Source organism: Arachis hypogaea, chromosome 13 (assembly GCF_003086295.3).
Source record: "Arachis hypogaea cultivar Tifrunner chromosome 13, arahy.Tifrunner.gnm2.J5K5, whole genome shotgun sequence".
NCBI classification, from domain to species: Eukaryota; Viridiplantae; Streptophyta; class Magnoliopsida; order Fabales; family Fabaceae; genus Arachis; species Arachis hypogaea.
The window spans coordinates 29,454,007-29,472,872 of NC_092048.1; the positions used below are offsets into that span (position 1 = coordinate 29,454,007).

General features: G+C 35.6%; 1 protein-coding gene and 1 long non-coding RNA gene across 2 annotated transcripts; one reads left to right on the forward strand and one right to left on the reverse strand.

Moving 5' to 3' along the window:
- Positions 1-3,993: 3,993 nt before the first annotated feature.
- On the reverse strand, positions 3,994-7,737 carry LOC140178129 (uncharacterized). The gene is made up of 3 exons (XR_011870371.1): positions 7,683-7,737; positions 7,407-7,460; positions 3,994-4,712 (listed from the first exon to the last, which is right to left on the reverse strand). It is a non-coding gene; the product is annotated as an uncharacterized lncRNA (long non-coding RNA).
- A 3,025-nt stretch (positions 7,738-10,762) lies between these two features.
- LOC112737884 (uncharacterized) lies at positions 10,763-12,310 on the forward strand. The gene is made up of 2 exons (XM_025788034.2): positions 10,763-11,052; positions 11,312-12,310. The coding sequence occupies exons 1-2, from the start codon at positions 10,827-10,829 to the stop codon at positions 12,094-12,096; spliced, it is 1,011 nt and encodes a 336-aa protein (XP_025643819.1). The 5' UTR covers positions 10,763-10,826; the 3' UTR covers positions 12,097-12,310.
- The last annotated feature ends 6,556 nt before the right edge of the window (positions 12,311-18,866 follow it).

Genomic DNA, 18,866 nt, shown 5'->3' on the forward strand with positions numbered 1-18,866 from the left:
TCTCCTTAGCTGCTGCACTCTACCAGTCTCATACTTCTTCTTCTTTAGGCAATTATTGGCCAATTGCCCGTGCTGTCTACTGAAATAGCATACTCCGGTTCTAAACCTGTATGGAACTCCTGGATGATACTTCCCATATCTCTGACAGCTCAAATCCTGCTGTGACTGCTTTTCAAACCTTCTTCCTTGATTAGCATTAGCATTCGGCCTTCTGAAGTTGCCCTGCTCCTGATTGTGTTGAGGGACAAGGTCGCTACGCTTGAATTGTCTGCCCCTTGGTGCAAAGTTTCTTCCTAAAGTCCTCTGGAAAGGCACCCTCAAACTTCCCTTCTCTGCTGCAGCCTTTCTCACACACTCTTCAGCCACCCTACTCTAGTTCATGAGTTCATAAAATACCCTAATCTCCATAGGTGCAACGAAGCTCAGAATATCGCTTCGAAGGCCTCCATCATACTTGATGCATTTCTATTCAGCAAAATCCTTAGGAGCTCCTTGACATATCTGGGAAAAGCGACACAATTCCTCAAATATGCTAGTATACTCAGTATCAGTCATCTGACCTTGTTTCAGCTGAAGTAGTTCAAGTTCCTTAGCATTTCTAACTGAAATGGGAAAGTATTTCTTGTAGAACTCTGTTCGGAACAATTTTCAAGAAATCATGATACCATCTGGCTGCAGGATTCGCCGTGTTCCCTGCCACCAGTGCTGGGCCTCGCCTTGTAGTTGATAAGTTCCAAACTCAATCCACTGCTCTTCAGGAATCTGTTGAGCCTGTAGTGCTCGCTTTATAGCCTGAATCCAGTTGTCCGCATCGGTGGGGTTTGAGGTTCCTCTGAAGGTCGGAGGATGAACCTTCGGGAAAGAAAAAAGCGTCATAAGGCCCTCATCGCCATTATTGCCATTATTCCCATTGTTCATTTGGTTTCCCAGAGCTTCGGCTGTTGCCTGCATAGCCGCATCCATGTTTTCCAGGCAGCCATAAATTCTACAGAGTTAGGATTATTCCCTGTCGCTTCACGAATATCATTTCCTATTCTGCCTCTACCTTGCCCGCAACCGCGTCCGCGAGTTGACATCTGGTCCCTATATACATCAAACAAGTGATATCAAGTTGATCAATCTCAATATCGCAAGTCTAGTGCTTTAAGTTCCAAATGCATGCTCACGAATGTTTATGCCATATATATCAGTTAGATATCCTAATAGCACATAGACACATACACAGAGAATGCACAGAAGCATAGTCAGTCCATTCCTCAGACTCTATAGGAACGAACTGCTCTGATACCATAATGTAACACCTTACCACACAAAGCTTTACTCTTAAGCCGTAAACCAGAGGTGATGTGGTATTACGACCTCTAAAATAAAATATATACATAATAGTATTGGAAAGAGAGTAATATACGAGGAGTCTTGGAAAACAGGTAAAATAAAATCGCAAAATAAAAAGCGCAACGCTCAGAAAACGAGATTACTTGCGTGCTAAGAAACATGAAGATCATAGGTATAATAACTAAACAAAAGAGAGAATAGATAGTCAAGGATACATAATAACTAGCTCCTAACTCAGCCTGCGAAGCCAAAGCTGGCCGGAGAATATTTACATACATATATACGTACCCCAAATTACCCAAAATAGAAAGATAAAACCTTAACTCTCCTTAAACCTCTAAGAGGGACAAAATAAACAAGTTACTTGGAGAGAAAGCTAAGTACATATATATATATATATATATATATATATATATATATATATATATATATATATATATATATATATAAACTAAATAACAAGAAAACCCAGAAACCACTCCGCTTCAACAGTCCAGACGCCTAGCAAGGTGCCTCTCAACCTGCATCTGAAAATAACAACATAGTATGGGTTGAGAACCGGAGGTTCTCAGCATGCTAAAGGTGCCACGCATATAATATATAAGGTCTTGGGAATGCCAAAGGCAATCCTAGAACGCCACACTCAGATTATAAAACTTAAGTTACTAAACAGAAACCACAAAGGGGTAGGTGTTCTAAGGAATTCCAAACTCAACTTAAACCTAACTTCAACACTAAACCTGTCCACCTTTCCTCCGCTCCTCCATCACCAATGATTTAGCAAAGACAAACAAACAGACAAGTTCAAGCACAAGTAGAAGGCAAGTAGTGCAAGTAGAAAATATAACAATTAGAAGAATATATTCAGTTAGGCATTTCCAAATAATGCATAGCAAACAAACAAACATAATGCACATGATGTATGCTTGTCCTATGGCTGATGAGGCTCATTTGTCGGTTATCAAGCCAACCCGACATGTCCGAAACCCTTGGATTGTCCTTCGTCGCGCATCCCCATGAGTCTACGCATAGCTTTTCTCATTTCATTCATACATTCATATATAATTTACTCAATTGGGGATATTCATTCTCGAGAATTTATATGTGCCCGGTCACCCTTACGACGTAGGGTCAACAGAGTATCGAATTTCAACCTGGAACACGTGGTGGCAAGCTACGATTCTATACCCAGGGAACTCGTATCTTAGATAATATTAAATTCATAGCCACATAAGTACTTATAATCATTCATATTCATTTCATAATTATTCATCATAGCCATGTCATCATAACTTCTTTCAGCCTTCACATCATTCTCTTATAATTCATCATGTTTACCCATTTTCTTCATCCCCAAGTTATCTCAATTTCCTAGCTTCAACTAACTATTAGGCTTAATGTTATACTTTATAACTAAAAGAATGAGAATAGAGGTTTAAAAGTCTAAAACTTGATTCAAAAACACAAAATCCAGTTTTGCAAAAAACGGAGGCCACGCGTACGTGTGGGCATGCGGAAACCCTTGCTTGCATGCGCAAGCCCCTGCTCGCGTACGCGAGAATTCCAACCCGAAAGGGTTAGTCGCGTTGCAAGCGACTGGTCGCGTATGCAAATGTCGGGTCACGCGTACGCGTGGGCCACGCGTATGTGTGAACGTACGTTTTTCCAAAAATTTGCGTAAGTCTGAAAGCTGCAGAATCCCAACCTTTTAAATCCCAACTTCCGACGCGCATAACTTTTCTGTTTTAAATAATTTTACCTCCGTTCTTTGAACGGTGTAAACTTCACGAACCCAATTTTCATATAAAATTAGTTTGAAACAATTTGGGATTAGGAAGCCGAGTTATGCCTCACCGAAGTTCGGCCGAAAACCAAAATTACACAAAACTTCAAAACCTCATTTTCATTAAAAATCACATCCAATTCATGACCAAACCTACAACCATCAACATAATGTGTTCTTCCTCAATACCACAACAACCACCATAATAAACCATACCTCAAATCAATAATAACATACATACACTTCCCCAATGCATTAACCAAAATTATAACTCACCAATTCTAGGCTCATGTGCTCATGTACTCAAGCTATTAGTTATCAATTCATCAAATCACCAACTAGTCAACAAGCACCAAACCAAAACATACTTCTTATCAAGGACACTAAGCAATAAATTTACACATACGTTCCAACCTATCCTATGGTCACCTAGCCTAAGTTTTCACAGAACATTACATATTAAATACGCGAAACCTAAACCATACCTTTGCCGATTTCCACATATTAAGCAAGGCAACCCACTAGGCAAAAAAGTGCAAGGTTTCAATCACCAAAATTCAACTCTAACACCCACCAAGCTCTCAAAACAAGCTTTCAATGATTCCAAGGTCTCAATATCATGCATTCATACACCTAACACATATATATACATACATATACCCAACAACTCAATATCCAACATAATCAAAACAAGAAATAGCTAGGTTTAGAATTCTTACCGTGCCCACGGACTAAACAAACTAAATCCGTCAAGCTCCACAAGCTAAATTGAACCTAGAGTACCAAATTAAACAAAATTTCAACATGGGTTCTTACCAATTTTTGAAATTTAAGGGGTAGAGAAACTGGGATAAAATTAAAGCTTACCTATGAAATTGATCTGATAGAATCGTAGAGCTCGACGCGCTGGACGCATAGCCGCAAACGGTGTGGCAATTGGAGCTCGAATGAAGAAGTTATGGTGAATTGATGTTATGGTGAGGGTTTGGAAGCTCCCTCTTCCCTTGGCTATTCAGCGTTCTTCTTTGCTGAATGGGGAAAGAGATGAGCTTCAACTCATTTAAGTAATGGGTCCGGTTGGGCCCACGGTCTCGGTTTGGACCCGGTTCAATCGGTTCAGCCTGTCCGGCCCAATCTTGGGTCAAATGCTTCAAAATTAGTGTCAAAATTCTCGTTTTAAAGAGCTCTATCCTATTTTAATATAAGATTTTTATTTCTAATTTTTTTATTAAAATTTAATTTATTGACTAAGTACTTACTAATTTAGTGGAGTTTACATTGTCCCAACTCCTTACTGTCGTCACTGCTCCCGTCAAAAGTGTATGAGACTACCTCGCCAAGGCCCGAGTATGGCTGTGGCTCTAGCTGTAACTTCGAAATGGGTGGTATGGACTCTCTAGTCGCAACTCATTAAGAGAAACCTCTTGTAGTGAATCCAGTTTATAGAAAGGAGTAAGAAGTGGAAAGTAGAGTGGTTTGTCACGTAGAGATGCATATAAACACGAGTCTTATCATAGATGAGCATGCTCCTGTAGCCTGGGTTGTCCCAAGAGAACGGCACCAACAACTCAATGTACATCACTATTGACACCATCTGTAGGAACAGTAAAAGAAAAGGGTGAGAACCTACAATTTCTAGCAGGATAATAACGACAGGGATAAAAGGTCAACTCGTATAGCAGGCTAGGGTTTATCTCTACGTCGAGACAATAACGCACATACTAGTTTGACCTTAGGTCCATAGTTTTTATCTTTTTATGTCTAATGCTACAGTCTATCATAACAAGCAAATAGTAATAACAAGCAAGCATAAACAACTCACATAGCACAATCTCATATAATATATGACAATCAATATGATGATGTATGTCTTAAGCAGGCTATAAGCTCACGTGTTGATTAAATACGCGAAACTTGACATTACCTAGGATAAATTCCAGGTATAGCTTTCCATTACATCTGTTAGGCACATGTGTTGATTTGGATGAAACTATAAAAGTGGCCTGACAACCAGAAATCGTTGCAATGCTTGATGCTATAATATGCATATAATTGAAAAATAGTGTTCATTTAAATATCAGTGGACATCCCTACATTATATCAAAGAATTGCACAAACATGACAAAATGCTTGATCTTATACCATTAGTACCCATCTTCACCTTAATATTTTTGAAAAATACCTAATTAACCCTTTCTATTAGTGAATTACCATTTTACTCTCAATATTTTCAAACATGACCTTTATGTTCCTAAAGCTCCAAAATTATCTTATTACCTCTAAACTTAATTATCCAAATGACCATTTTACCTTTATAATTATACTCTTATCTCTAATTTTTATCTTAATGACCATGCTATCCTTGATCTTTATTGTAATTATTATTTTGTCCTTTAATCTTTATTATAATTACTGTTTTCTCTCTTAAGCTTTATTTAAATACTATTATATTTCAAACTTTATTATAATTATAATTTTATTCCAATTTTTTATGAAATTATATTTTTATCTTTAAACTTTAGTATTTATATTTTTACCCCTAACTTTTTATATTTTTATATTATTGCAAAAAATTTTTTTGTACTTTTATCCTCTTTTCCACTAATTTACTATAAGTCTCTACACTCTGCTCAGTTTTATTTTTTAGTAAAGGACAAATAGGTCTTTAATTTTTTAATTTTTGGACATTTTTTTGTCTTTTAGAATTTAAAATAGTTTTAATCCCCTGAATTTTACAAACGGTGGACGGATAGATCCTTCCGTCCATTTGCCTCTCGAAGAACAAACAGAGATTAATGAAGTGGCACCCACGTGTTCATTACAGAGCTTTGTGTCTGTTACGGTGCTGATATGGCATGTCCCCCCAAAAAATAAAGGATAAATAAGTCTTTGCACTACAAAACGACAGCATTTTGTGGCTTTACAGTTCTGCAATTTGAGAGAGGGTGAGCTAGAGAGAAATTAGGTGAGGGCCAAAGGGAGGGGAAGAAGAAGAAGGCAACAGGTGGTGATTCTGTGGTGGCCAGACATGTGATCATCACCAAAAGCGAAAAAAATGGCCAGCGATGATGTTGATGAAGAAAGTGGTTGGAGAGTGAGAGGGGTTGTTCTTTTTCTTCTGTTTTCATGAAGGAAAAGAAAGAGTGACAATGTGATCTAGAACGGGGAAAAAGGGAAAAGGAGAAAGGAGAAGGAAGTGGAGAAGGCCGCGGCGGTGGCGTGGACTGCTGGCGATGAAACAGTGAGAGGCAGCAATAATGTGGGACGATGAAAAGGAGGGGAAGAGAGTGGACCACGGCAGTTCGGTGTGGCAGTTTCAACAATGGAAGAGGAAGATGGTGGTTGTTGGGTTCTGAATGAAAACTATAGAGTGGTGGTGATGGTGAATTGGAGGTGATGGTGGTGAGAGGAGGGCGACACGCAAATCAGAGGGGAGGAGAGGGGAAGAAGAGAATTTGAAAATGAGTTTACGGTTTTGGGGTTTCTTCAAACGCGGGGGAGCTCGTCGGCGGTCGTGGCTGGAGGTTCATGAAGATGGAGATGGTGAAGGGAGGATGAAGCTGCATGAGATGAAGAGCAAGAAGGAATTCCGTCGTGTTTAGGGCTGCCTTTGAAATGACATTTTTTTATAGTCGGGGACTTAATTGTCCCGTTTTGAAAAGGTTCTATCCACATATGTATCTGTAAGACCAGGTCAGCATAATAGGGCCACGTCAGATTTTTTTGTTGGCTCCGACAGACCCATATGAATGGAAGGATTCTTTTGTCCAACTTTTGAAGAGGCCAAGAATTTAAAAGTATTTTTAAATTCTGAAAGACGAAAATGTCTGCAGAAAAAATGGTCAAGGACTTATTTATCCTTTACTCTTTATTTTTTTATCTTTCTTTTGAGAACATCTCTTCTAGCTTTTAAATTTGCCTAAATTGTATTTTGATCTCCTAGGTTTTGTTTTAGAGACTTTTAAATACTTTTCTTGATAGGTTTTAATCTTTCTCTCATATTTGTGCCTTAAAATCTATTTACTAAAATTTTATCTCAACACTTTAAATTTAACTAGCCTAGTTTAACATTTTCATATTTACATTTTAGCCTAAATACGTTAAACAAAATCCTAAAGTTTTCAAAAACTTTCAATCTCATTCATAATTCATTCCAATCATCAATTCAACATTCAAATATCATCAATTACACATTCAAACATTCAAATCCATTAATACACATCATCAATCAACTTAGGGTTTCAAGCAAACATATTTAAAAAAAGAAATACTCTAACTTAACCCTTACCTCATATCCAAGCTTGTATTACCTCCTAATGGTCCTTAGGTCACCCAAACATACCTAATTTCAATCAAAATAAACATTAGTCTCCAAGAGGCCATGATGGCCGAATTCACTATGAAAAAGAAAATTTTTATCTTTAGAGCTTGAAAAATTAAAACTCTTGCTTCTTTAGGAGTTTAAAAGATGATTCCTAAAACAAGAGAATTAAATGAATAACCTTATACTTCTATAGCCATATGACGAAACTTAAGAGAGAAAAGAGAGGAGAAATTCTCTCACCTTTTAAGTTTAAAATTTGTGATTTTCTACTCTTTGGGGACCAAGAACATGATTCCTAAACAAGAAAAGATAAAAAATTAAAATAGATCATCCATGGCAATTTTCTCATGGCCGAATTTATGTGAAGGAGAAAGGAGATGATTTTTTTTACTAACCTTGCTTAAATTGGTATGGACGAGAAGAAGATTACGACAGAAATTAATTAACACAGCCTAGAATCCTTCATAAAATCAAGCATGAATTTTAGATGAGCATACTTGGTTCTTTCTTTTCTCTCATATTTCTTACGAAAATAAGGAAGAAAATAAATTATAATAAATGAGAGAAACAGAAAAAGTCTATGAAAATAAAGATAAAAGAATAAGATTGTGGCTCAAAATATCTCTTAATTAAGAGATAATTATCAAGTGTGGTAATTATCTTACATAATTTTATTTTATCTGGTCAATTAGTTTTTTTTATTAGTGTCAATTACATTAATATGATAAATTATTTCAACTCTAAAATATCACTAAAATATTTTGGTATAGTTTACTAGAATAAAGAATATACTAGTAAAATTCTCTTACTAGTTAAATATTAATCCAATAATTATGTAGTCTAGAAAAGATCTTTAATTATTCACAAATTAAATATTATTTTTACAAATAATAATTTTAAATATTTTTATTTTTGATACACGATTTTTCTAGATTCTAATCATAGAAAATTCTAAAATACGAAATATTGGGTAGATACTCCAACATATGAAAAATTTATAAATTTAAAGTACTTCTCTTAAAGCACCCATTAATCTTAAATATAAATTATGGCAAAAATTGGATATAAGATTATGTTTGATCCTGACAACAGAATAAGATAAGACACTGAGAACAAAACACAAATGATAAAGACATAAAAATTAGTATTCTTGTGTTTTGTTTAGTAATAAACTAGAACAAATTATAAAAGTTTAATTTATTCTCATTTTTTATTAAAAAATTTAAAAAATATATATAATAAAAAATATAATTATAAAAAATTAATAAGAATAATAAAAGAAAAATAAAAAATAAGTTGCCTTTCTGTATTCTAATTGATAGGATAAATACAAAATATACTAATTCAATATTTTTAGAGACAGCATCTCTATTTATATCTCATCTATCAAATATAGTTTGTGCCCTGTCTCTATCTTAGTTTCTCATACCTATATAAACGAACATAGCCTAATATACTTGTTGGTAGTCACTAAAAAATGAATTTAAATCCTCTAAATTTTAGATTTTCACTTTAGAGGATAAGTAAATAGCCATTTCCAACTATAAAAGATTTAAATACCGACAAAATTAACCATGACTAATTTAAACAAGACTTATAACCATGAAAGATTAACTCCACTTGACAAATCTAACCAATCGTTAAATTTAAAATTAATTTCATTAAAAATTTTATAAAATTTCCAAAATGCCTTTTTCTTTCGTCTTCTCCATCCCAGTAATTTACCAAAACCAAATTCATTAGTCTCTCCCTTCACCACTCTCAATCTCCTTCCCTCCCACTCTCAGATCGTCGCTGCTAGGTTCTTCCTCGCTAGATCTACGCCTCGACAGCATCGTCATCGTGACTATTGGGCTCTTGCTACTACGAAACTGTGGCTACACAATGGGGAGATAAAGATGCAAGAGAATGACCTCTCAAACTCTCAAAAACAAAAGAGAAGCATGCAAGCGAAGAACGATTATGGGAGACAATAAAAGAATAGAGAGTAAAAACATGTAACACAAAATCTCAATGAGTCCTACACACTCATTTTAATCACTGTTCAATCTAACATAAATATTCGCCGGCACCACCATTGGATCCTGGGGATCGGAGACCCTTCAGCTATTGCAAGTACTACCACTTTATACAAGCATTATTCACCGCTTCAACACAAAAACCTTGCAGGAGGCACGTGGCTTCTTGGACCAAATCCCTTCCCCTCACGTGACACTTGCCACCATCATGATTTCTGCCTACGCCTGCCACCACATACTCCCTGGAGAGCTCGACCTCTTCCACAAGATATCCTCTAAGGATGTGGTTTCTTGGAACTCCATTATAAAGGGTTGTATATATTGGGGCAATTTTGTCACTGTACGAAAACTGTTCGACGAAATGCCACATCGAAATATCGTGACTTGGACCACCCTTATCATCGCGTCGTGACTATTGGATTCTCCATTTGTCTGCCGGCATGGAAAAAGTGGCGACGAGATGCGATGGAGGTGAGAAGGAGCAGTCGACAACAAGGCTGGCGGCCAGAAGTTGTCGGTGGCGCAGAGTAGAAGGAGCCCAATAGTCACGATGACGATGCTGCCGAGGAGTAGATCTGGCGAGGAAGAACCTAGCAGCGACGATCTGAGAGTGGGGAGGGAAGGAGATTGAGAGTGGTGAAGGGAGGGATTGATGAATTTGGTTTTGGTAAATTATTGGGATGGAGAAGACGAAAGAAAATGGCATTTTGAAAATTTTATAAAATTTTTAATGAAATTAATTTTAAATTTAATAATTGGTTAGATTTGTCAAGTGGAGTTAATCTTTTATGGTTATAAGTCTTGTTTAAATTAGTCATGGTTAATTTTGTTGGTGCTTAAATCTTTTATGGTCGGAAATGACTATTTACTCTTAGAGGATAAAGTGAAATCTTTCACCAATTTTTTCTCTCATGTATTCTCTTGGTCCCACCTATTAAATAAATAGTGATAGATCATACTTTACCTTCTAAAATTAAATTTAAAATTTAAAAAATCCAAATCCCTAAAAAATAAATTAAATTAAAGTTTGTAGACCCTTCCATTTATCTCCGCCTATTTTCATTATAAAGGCATCCGTTCACAGCATCTATGTACTTTGTACCCTTCCATGATATGAATACATTATTTGAATTCTTTCTTGCATAAGATAATGTTGTTTCTGCATGCAATCAGCGAAACCCATGTTCATACTTTTAACTTTGCTAACGTTGATTTGAAAACAAGTTTCCAGAAGCCACCTTTTGCAATAACCAAGCAACATGTATAGACATATTACTTCTATAAATAACAGGCGAAACATTGAATTGCTACATCAATTAGCTCTAATAATAATAACTCGACTTGATTTCTATACGAGAATTTAAGTATGGAAATTACCAAAAGTAGTTCTGTCATAATCATTTTGCTAGTGTTTGTTTCAAGTTTGGTGGAGACAAATGCATATTATTATATGAATTGTTACGGAGGAACCCGTTGCAGTGGAAAATACATAAGGTGCCCAGCAGAGTGCCCAAGCAGTGTATCGAATGATCCTAAGGCTAAGGTTTGTCAAATTGATTGCAACAAACCCACATGCAGAGCTGTTTGTAGACGTAAGTTATTTCCCTCCATTCACATTATTCTACCATTTTTGTAATTTTTAATCTTGGAATTTTTGGATTCAATTATATCAATTATTATAGGTGTACAACAAAATTAACTATTAATAATATATTAAAATACAAAAAAAAAGTTAATTAAATAATATATATTTATATATAAATATATAGTAGTTAATTTTGGTATTCAAAAAATATTTTTGTAAAACTAATTTAAAAAAAATATTTATCTAACTTTTTTAATTACTTCCAGATCGCAAACCAAACTGCAATGCACCTGGATCAGGATGCTATGATCCCCGCTTCATTGGGGGAGATGGCAGAGTGTTCTACTTTCATGGAAAGAGCAATCAGCACTTCAGTCTCGTCTCTGATTCCAACCTTCAAATCAATGGTCGCTTCATCGGACACAGGCCAGCCAACAGAGCCCGTGATTACACCTGGATCCAGGCTCTTGGAGTCCTCTTCAACTCCCAAACCTTGTCAGTCGAGGCCACCAAGACGGCCAAATGGAGCAACGAGGTTGACCATCTCAACCTCACCTACAACGGAGAATTTATAGATTTAAATGAAGTCACTCTTTCCACATGGTTCTCGCCATCAAAAGACATCAAAGTCGAGAGAGTAGCCAGCAAGAACAGCGTCATAGTAACAATAGAGAATGTTGCTGAGATTCTTGTCAATGTGGTGCCAATCACTAAGGAAGACGATAGAATTCACAACTATCAAGTTCCTAAGGACGATTGCTTTGCTCACTTGGAAGTTCAGTTCAGGTTCTTCAGCTTGTCCCCAAAAGTTGACGGTGTTCTTGGAAAGACTTACAGGCCAGATTTCGAGAACCCGGCGAAGCCAGGTGTCGCAATGCCGGTTGTTGGTGGGGAAGACAGTTACAAGACAACATCATTGCTTTCTCATGATTGTGCTTCTTGTTTGTTCACTCAAGAAAGTTCTGCTGAGAGAGATACCTCTGCTAAAATGATCGGCACACTTGATTGCACTAAATTTTCTTATGGATTGGGAATCGTTTGCAAGAAATGAGGGAACTATTATCATCAGAATATTACACTTTAAATTAATATCATTTGTCCAGAAAGAAAATTAAAAGGCAATGGTCTAGTAGGAGAATACTTGAAACCTTTGCAGGAAAAATAAGGACATATAGCCATATATTGCTACTTCCTTTTGTTGTATGCTTGTATGCTTTGTTTTTTAATAATTTGAAATTAAACATTATAATTATGTTATTCTTACATTTATGTGCTTCAATTGAGCCTGTGAAAACTAAGTAAAATTAAATTATTAAATTCTATAACATCGTTTCTCTACCGATTTCTTCCTAATTCTTAAGGCAAATTACAATTCTTGAGGTTTGGTAAAATTTACTATGGCTGCTTTCTATTTGCTATAATCATAACAATTTTCATTAGACATTCTTAAAAGGGGTAGATATTCATGCGAATGGGATTAAATCGTGTTTGGATATAGGTTTTTTTTTCTCTAACACACTTAAAAGAATTTATCAAGTTGTTTAAATTTGTGAGCATCCAAAGGTAATTGATAGCGAAGAAAAAGAGTAAAGGACAAATCCGTTCCTGACCTATTTTTTTGCGGACATTTTCGTCTCCGATGATTGAAAAATATTTTAATGTCCCTGACCCCTCAAAAAAGCAGACATATTTATCCATCCGTTAAAGTCGCTCCGTTTGCCCTGACAGAAAACGGTGACGTGGCTCCCGTGGGGCTGATTTGGCCGTTACGGGCTGCCACGTGGGATGAGCTTTTGAAAAGAGGACGTATTAGTCCCCGGAATCAAAACGTCGTCGTTTCTCCTCCACCCCCAATCTATGAAATCCTAGAATCCTAATCCTTCGAATGCAGTGTGAGGGTGAAGCGGGTGAAGGAAGAAAGGGAGCATTCCGACCCATGGCGGAGCTCGGCCACAAGTTCGACGGCCAGACCATCGAGTGGCTCCTCTGCCAGGTTGAGCCCTCAATCATCGCCGCCACCGGAACCGGAACCACTCCCGCCAGCTTCTCCTCCGTTTCCGTCTCCGTACGCGGCGGTGCTGGCTCTCTCTCTTCTCCTTCCTCAACCTCTGTAGCGTCTTCGCTCAACCACAAGCCCTTGCTCGCTCCCACTCCCTTCATACTCGGCAAGCGCATACGCACTGACGATGACGCTTCCGCCAAGGATGACGGCGTCTTTGTGGGTCTCGCTATGGGGTCCTTAGTGGGTCCCGGAGCTCCCGCAAGGCTCTGGGCCCTCCCGGCCAGGCTCGATTTCTGTCAAATTTAGTATACAGTGAGCCTGTATTTTGTGTTCGAAAAAGATGTGAACCAGGTTTTGAGTAGGTAGATGGGTCGTAGATCAATGGGATGATTTTTCACATTTCTTTGTTACATATGATTTAATTTTAGCAAGCTGCGTTCCTAGTTATCTTGGAGCTGTCTCATATATTAAACTCAATTATTCAACTCAGCATTATCATCTGTTTTTCTACCATGGAGCTTTATCTTCAATTTTTGAATATTTGCTTATGCTTGCATGTTTATGTATTATACTATTATCATACTAAGCATTGTGCAGAAATTGCTCTGATAATCTAATATATTCATGTCTAGAAATTTTGCATATGGGAATTATCTTAATTATCCTATTTTATGTTGAATTTGCAGGAGAAATTTGCATCAATGATTGCTGATGCAGGGTTCCAGAAAGTAGAGTATGAGAATCTAGTAGGGGGAGTGGTTGCCGTCCATTCAAGGGTCATAGTTGGCACTTGCAATTCACAATTTTGGTGAGAATGTGTATATAACTTTTTTTACTTATGATAAATTCTTTACCAAAAAGATAGAAACAGAATTGACGATTGCTGTTAGTAAATATATTTAAGAACAATACATAAATAAATAATTCAAATAGATCCTCTTTATTTTATCTTTTCAATTCATAGTTTTATTAACATGTTCTTCCTATTTTGTTCATAGAGCCTTTTAATATGTTTGATATCTTCCATTTCCTACCCCTCACCACCACACTAACCCAATAGCACAATCAAACAACAAAGAGGGGTTTTGATTTTTGATTGCAGAAATGAAGAGGGGTTAATGGGAATTGTTCACAGTTGACTTGACAGAGCTGAGAAACAGAGCTTAGAAACGGCATCGTTTTGGTATAGTAGGACTAATCTGTCCTGTTTTGAAAAGCTACACGTTTTGGTGTGATAGGACTAATATGTCCTGTTTTGAAAAGCTACATGCCACATGTGCTCCCGTAACGGCCAGGTCAGCGTCACGGGAGCCACATCAGCGTTTTCCGTTGAGTCCAATGAAGTTACTTCAACGGAGGGATCAATTTGTCTGCGTTTTGAAAAGGTTAAGGACATGAATGTATTTTCCAATCTTTGGGGATGAAAATGTCTACAAAAAAAAAAAAGGTCAGGGACAGATTTTTTCTTTACTCGAAGAAAAATAATTCTATATATTTAAGAAGGAAGCACTACAAGAAAACGACGAGTAGCATCGGATTTATCGTTAGATTTAGCGTCGAACATTCATGTCGGTTTTACCGATATTTTTGTTGAAAATTTCATTTAATCAAATCATTACTGGTGGATTCCTATTTTCTGACGGTAAATTTACCCGTAATATTTGGAGAAAAAAAGGGGAGAAATAGGCACGAAATTTAGCATAAAATTTACTCTCAGAATAATCCGCCGGTAAACCTAATTTAGAGAAATGCTGCATTTTGGTGACCTGCAACGGGTCACCATCGATAATGAGCCATAAAATTCAAAGCGTGAACCCTCTCCCCATTCAATTCAAAATCTTCTCTCTCTCTAACCTCTCTTCTCCCTTTCTCTCTCTAGCCGCCTCTGAACCCCGCTGTGCCGTTAGCCCCATACCGCTTGCCCATCCCATCCTTCCTCTCCTTGCACTGACCGTTCTCCGCGACACCTCCATTGCACCCGCCATTGCAAATCCTAGCATCCATTGCAGCCACCGTTCTTCTCACTGCCAACATGTCGCTATTTTTCGCGTCGCCAGGTTCTTCCCTTGGTCCAGCATGCTTCGTCATCTGTCGCAAGGTCCAGCCTCGTCGTCATTCACCAGGTCCAGGTTAGTTAATTTTTCTTGCTTAATTTTTTTAAACTTGTTTTTTATAAAAAAAATGTGATTTGGTTAATTTAGTTAATTTCTCTTATGATGCTATGTATGTAATGTAATTGACTAAGTGTATGGTTATCAATTTATGATGAGATTTGAATTTATCAATTTGTTAACAAAGACTTAAATTAGTTGGTTTGGGAGACTTAAGAATAAATAGTTCAATCTAATTCATACATAAAGTTTCGCATATTGCTTTTGCATTGGATTTATGCATGTCACATCTTATTGCTTTGTATTTGAATCATGAAAGCTTCTTATTTAGTTGAGTTTAATTCTTATGAAATTAATTGAGTATTGACTGATGTTGTGGATTGAAATTGATTGGATTTATGGGAATCGTAAAGATAGATATATATATCCAATTTTAGGGGAGGTTATGTTCAATTTTTTTGGGGAGTTTTGTTGAATAATTCATGTAGTATATATGCTGATTAGTGTTAATAATATATTCTCTTTGTAGACATGTTGATAGGTAGTAGAGGTAGATCGAGTGGGTCTCGTTGTCGTGGTAGAGGGAGTGTTTTCACCGAATTCCCAGGGAGTGTTCAGTCATCTCCCTCTACCTTGACTACTCCGTCGACCCCTGTGATGTCATAGGCGGGTCCTGCGGGCCAGCAATTCATCATGGTCCCAAACTCCGAATTACGTGCCTCCTTCTGCTACACCGCTACAGATCCAACAACAGAGTCCGCAGTGGGTGATTCCTCTAGTGTGCTCCAGCAGGATGCCCCTCTACCACCACCCGTCATCTGATGGATGATTTGGCCTGATGGCATGCAGACATGAGTACATACTATTTTTTAATCTTAAGTTTATTAATCTTAAGTTTATGTGTTTGTTAATCTTAGGTTTTTTCTCTGATAGGTTTGCACCAAACAACAATGCTTGTACACAGGAGATCTCTGAGGTCATTAAGTCAATGTACGACCACTCGTAATCGAGCTATACGAAGATTCCTGCTGAGACCAGAGAGCGATGATTTTTGAAGTGGACGGTAAGTACCCAATAATGTTTAATTAATTAACTGTATTTGAATTGTATTTTATTTTGTCTCTTCAATGTAATTGAATCACTTTGTGCTGTTGAAATTCATATGAGATACAGAACAAAATCTCACGATTAGGAAGATTTTCGACGACTGAGTAGCTAAATAACTTCAACAGATGATGAGCGACATTCGTCAGAGGCGTGACCACCTAACGACCTAGATCCGTCCATCTATCATGAAGAAACTAGAGGCCCACTTTAGAAATGATGAGGGGTTCAAGCATCGCCGTCTGACGAATGTTGCTAATAGGGCTTCGCCGAGGTTGTCGAAGTATACAGGTGGGTCGGCGACTTTTGTGAAGATGAAGAGCAGACTGGTAAGTAGTTTGGTAATGTTTGTTTGTAGTTACTTGAATTAGATGTTTGTTGATTTATTTTATTGATTGGTTTGAATATCTGTAGTCTAAGTCATTGAATCGTGAGGCAATACTGATGGAAACAAGAAGAGATTTGCTGACGAGCGGTTTGCGACCCATTATTTGAGTTTAAATTAATTTTAACTTTCAAATTTATTTGGTTTAAAGTCAATTAACCGTTATCCTAACTACAACGTGTGTGACATAGGAGGATTACATGCAAAGATTGGAGGCTACAACCCAGCAATCTCAGCCGCCTAGTGGGAACGACGAAGCCGGCTCCAAGACCTCAGTAGTAGATCCTGATAGCGTTTGGCGTGAGATCATCACTGAATTCCACAAGAATCGCCGCTTCAGGTTGGGGTTGTTCTTTGCCAGTGGCTTCCACTCTTCCGCATTGGCGGCTTCCTTTGCCTCTACCACTGGTCATGCTGATCCTCAGGAAGTTATCGACTTGAGAGAAGAGATGCAGAAGCTGACACAGGAGCTTCACCAACAAATGCAGCAGTTTGAGTAGAGATACAACAACCTTCTTGCACATGTGGAAGGAGCCATTGTCATCAGCTCGGACCTAACGAAAAAGTTGGAGCAGCTAGATCGTTTGTAAGAGCAGATGAAGGTATACAACCACCAGATGCACACTGGAGGCAGCGTTGCTGTTGGTCCTAGCGGCAACGTTGTTGGTAAGGCACCGACATTAGCACCCACTACAAGAAAAAGCAATATTTGTAACAAAAAATATTGTTACAAAAAATCGATATTTTGAAACAAAAGGATCTTGTAACAAAAAAAAAGGGCCGTTGCAGTATGTCCCGTTACAAAAAGTTTTTGTAACAAAAAATGGAACTGTTACAATTCAAAGTAATATTTTGTAACAAATTTTTCTGACGCAAAAAACCAAAAATTGTTACAAAAGTGATAACAAATTTTGATCTTCAAAATATTTTTGGTGACAATATATTTTTTCCTATCATAAAATTTTGTTACAAAATATAACTTGATTTTGTAACATTTTTTTCTTTAGTTACAAAATACTATTTATTTTGTAATAATTTTTTAATACAAATTATACACATAATTTGCCAAATTATAATTTTTTAATTAATTAATATATAAACTAATTTACTCAGCAAGTTAACATTTATATAATATATAATAACATAAATAATTCAAATATCTTTTATTTAACTAAGATTGTTTTATAAATCTTCAACATATAAACTTTAAAGTATAAACTAACAAGATACATTGAAGAACCCTAATGTAGATATATAGGACAAGAAATACAAGAAATTATAAATCTCCAAAATGTAATAATCTTGAATTTTTTATAAAAATTATTAATTAATACAAATAATATTTTAAAAAATTAAATTTTTAAAACAAAATAAAATTATGTTAAATATTTAAATATTTTAAAATAAATTTTTTTAGTTACGAAAATTCTTGTTTTTTTAATAAAAAATAAGGGTAATATAATAATTATAAATTAATTTTAATTTAAAAATAATTATATAAAGATATTATTTAATTATAAATTCTTAAATTATTTTTAAATAAATATCCTAATTTTAAGAATTAGAGTAATTAAATTAATTATTCTTGAAATATTATTTTATTATTAATTTATAATTATTTTTAAATAAATACTAATTAAGATAAAATTGGAGATAATCAAGTTAATTTTTTTATTCATAAAATTTAAAGTATTAAATTCAAAAATTTTAAATATTTAAATTAAATTATATAAAATTTTTATATTTTTTTCAATTACTAAAACTTTAAATTATAAATAAGAAAAAACTCATTTAATATATAAATCTCTAAAAATTAATTTTGAATAAATATAATAAATCATAAATAACTTATTATTTAATTTTTAACGTAATTTTAAACTCAAAGTATCATTAAATTGACTTAAATATTTTTAATAAAATAAATTTTTGAATATAAAGTCTTCAATAAATATAATAAATCATAAATAACTCATTATGTTAATTTTTAAAAATTTGAAGTTTTACATTTAATATGTTGAAACAACATTTTTTATTAGTTACAAAAAATCTTTGAATTTTGTGACAAATAAATAACTTGTTACAAAAATATTGTATTTTGTGACAAATTAATTTTTTGTTACAAAATATTTTAAACTTTTGCAACAATAAAATCTTTTGTTACAAAATATTATAATATTTTGCAACAAAACAACAATTCGATACGAAAGCCAACATAATTT

What these genes read in the sequence shown, in the direction of transcription:
- LOC112737884 (XM_025788034.2), top strand. Translation starts at nt 10,827, where the DNA reads ATGGAAATTACCAAAAGTAGTTCTGTCATAATCATTTTGCTAGTGTTT. An exon ending in ATGCAGAGCTGTTTGTAGAC is followed by an intron (nt 11,053 to 11,311) that starts GTAAGTTATTTC and finishes AATTACTTCCAG; the next exon opens with ATCGCAAACCAAACTGCAAT.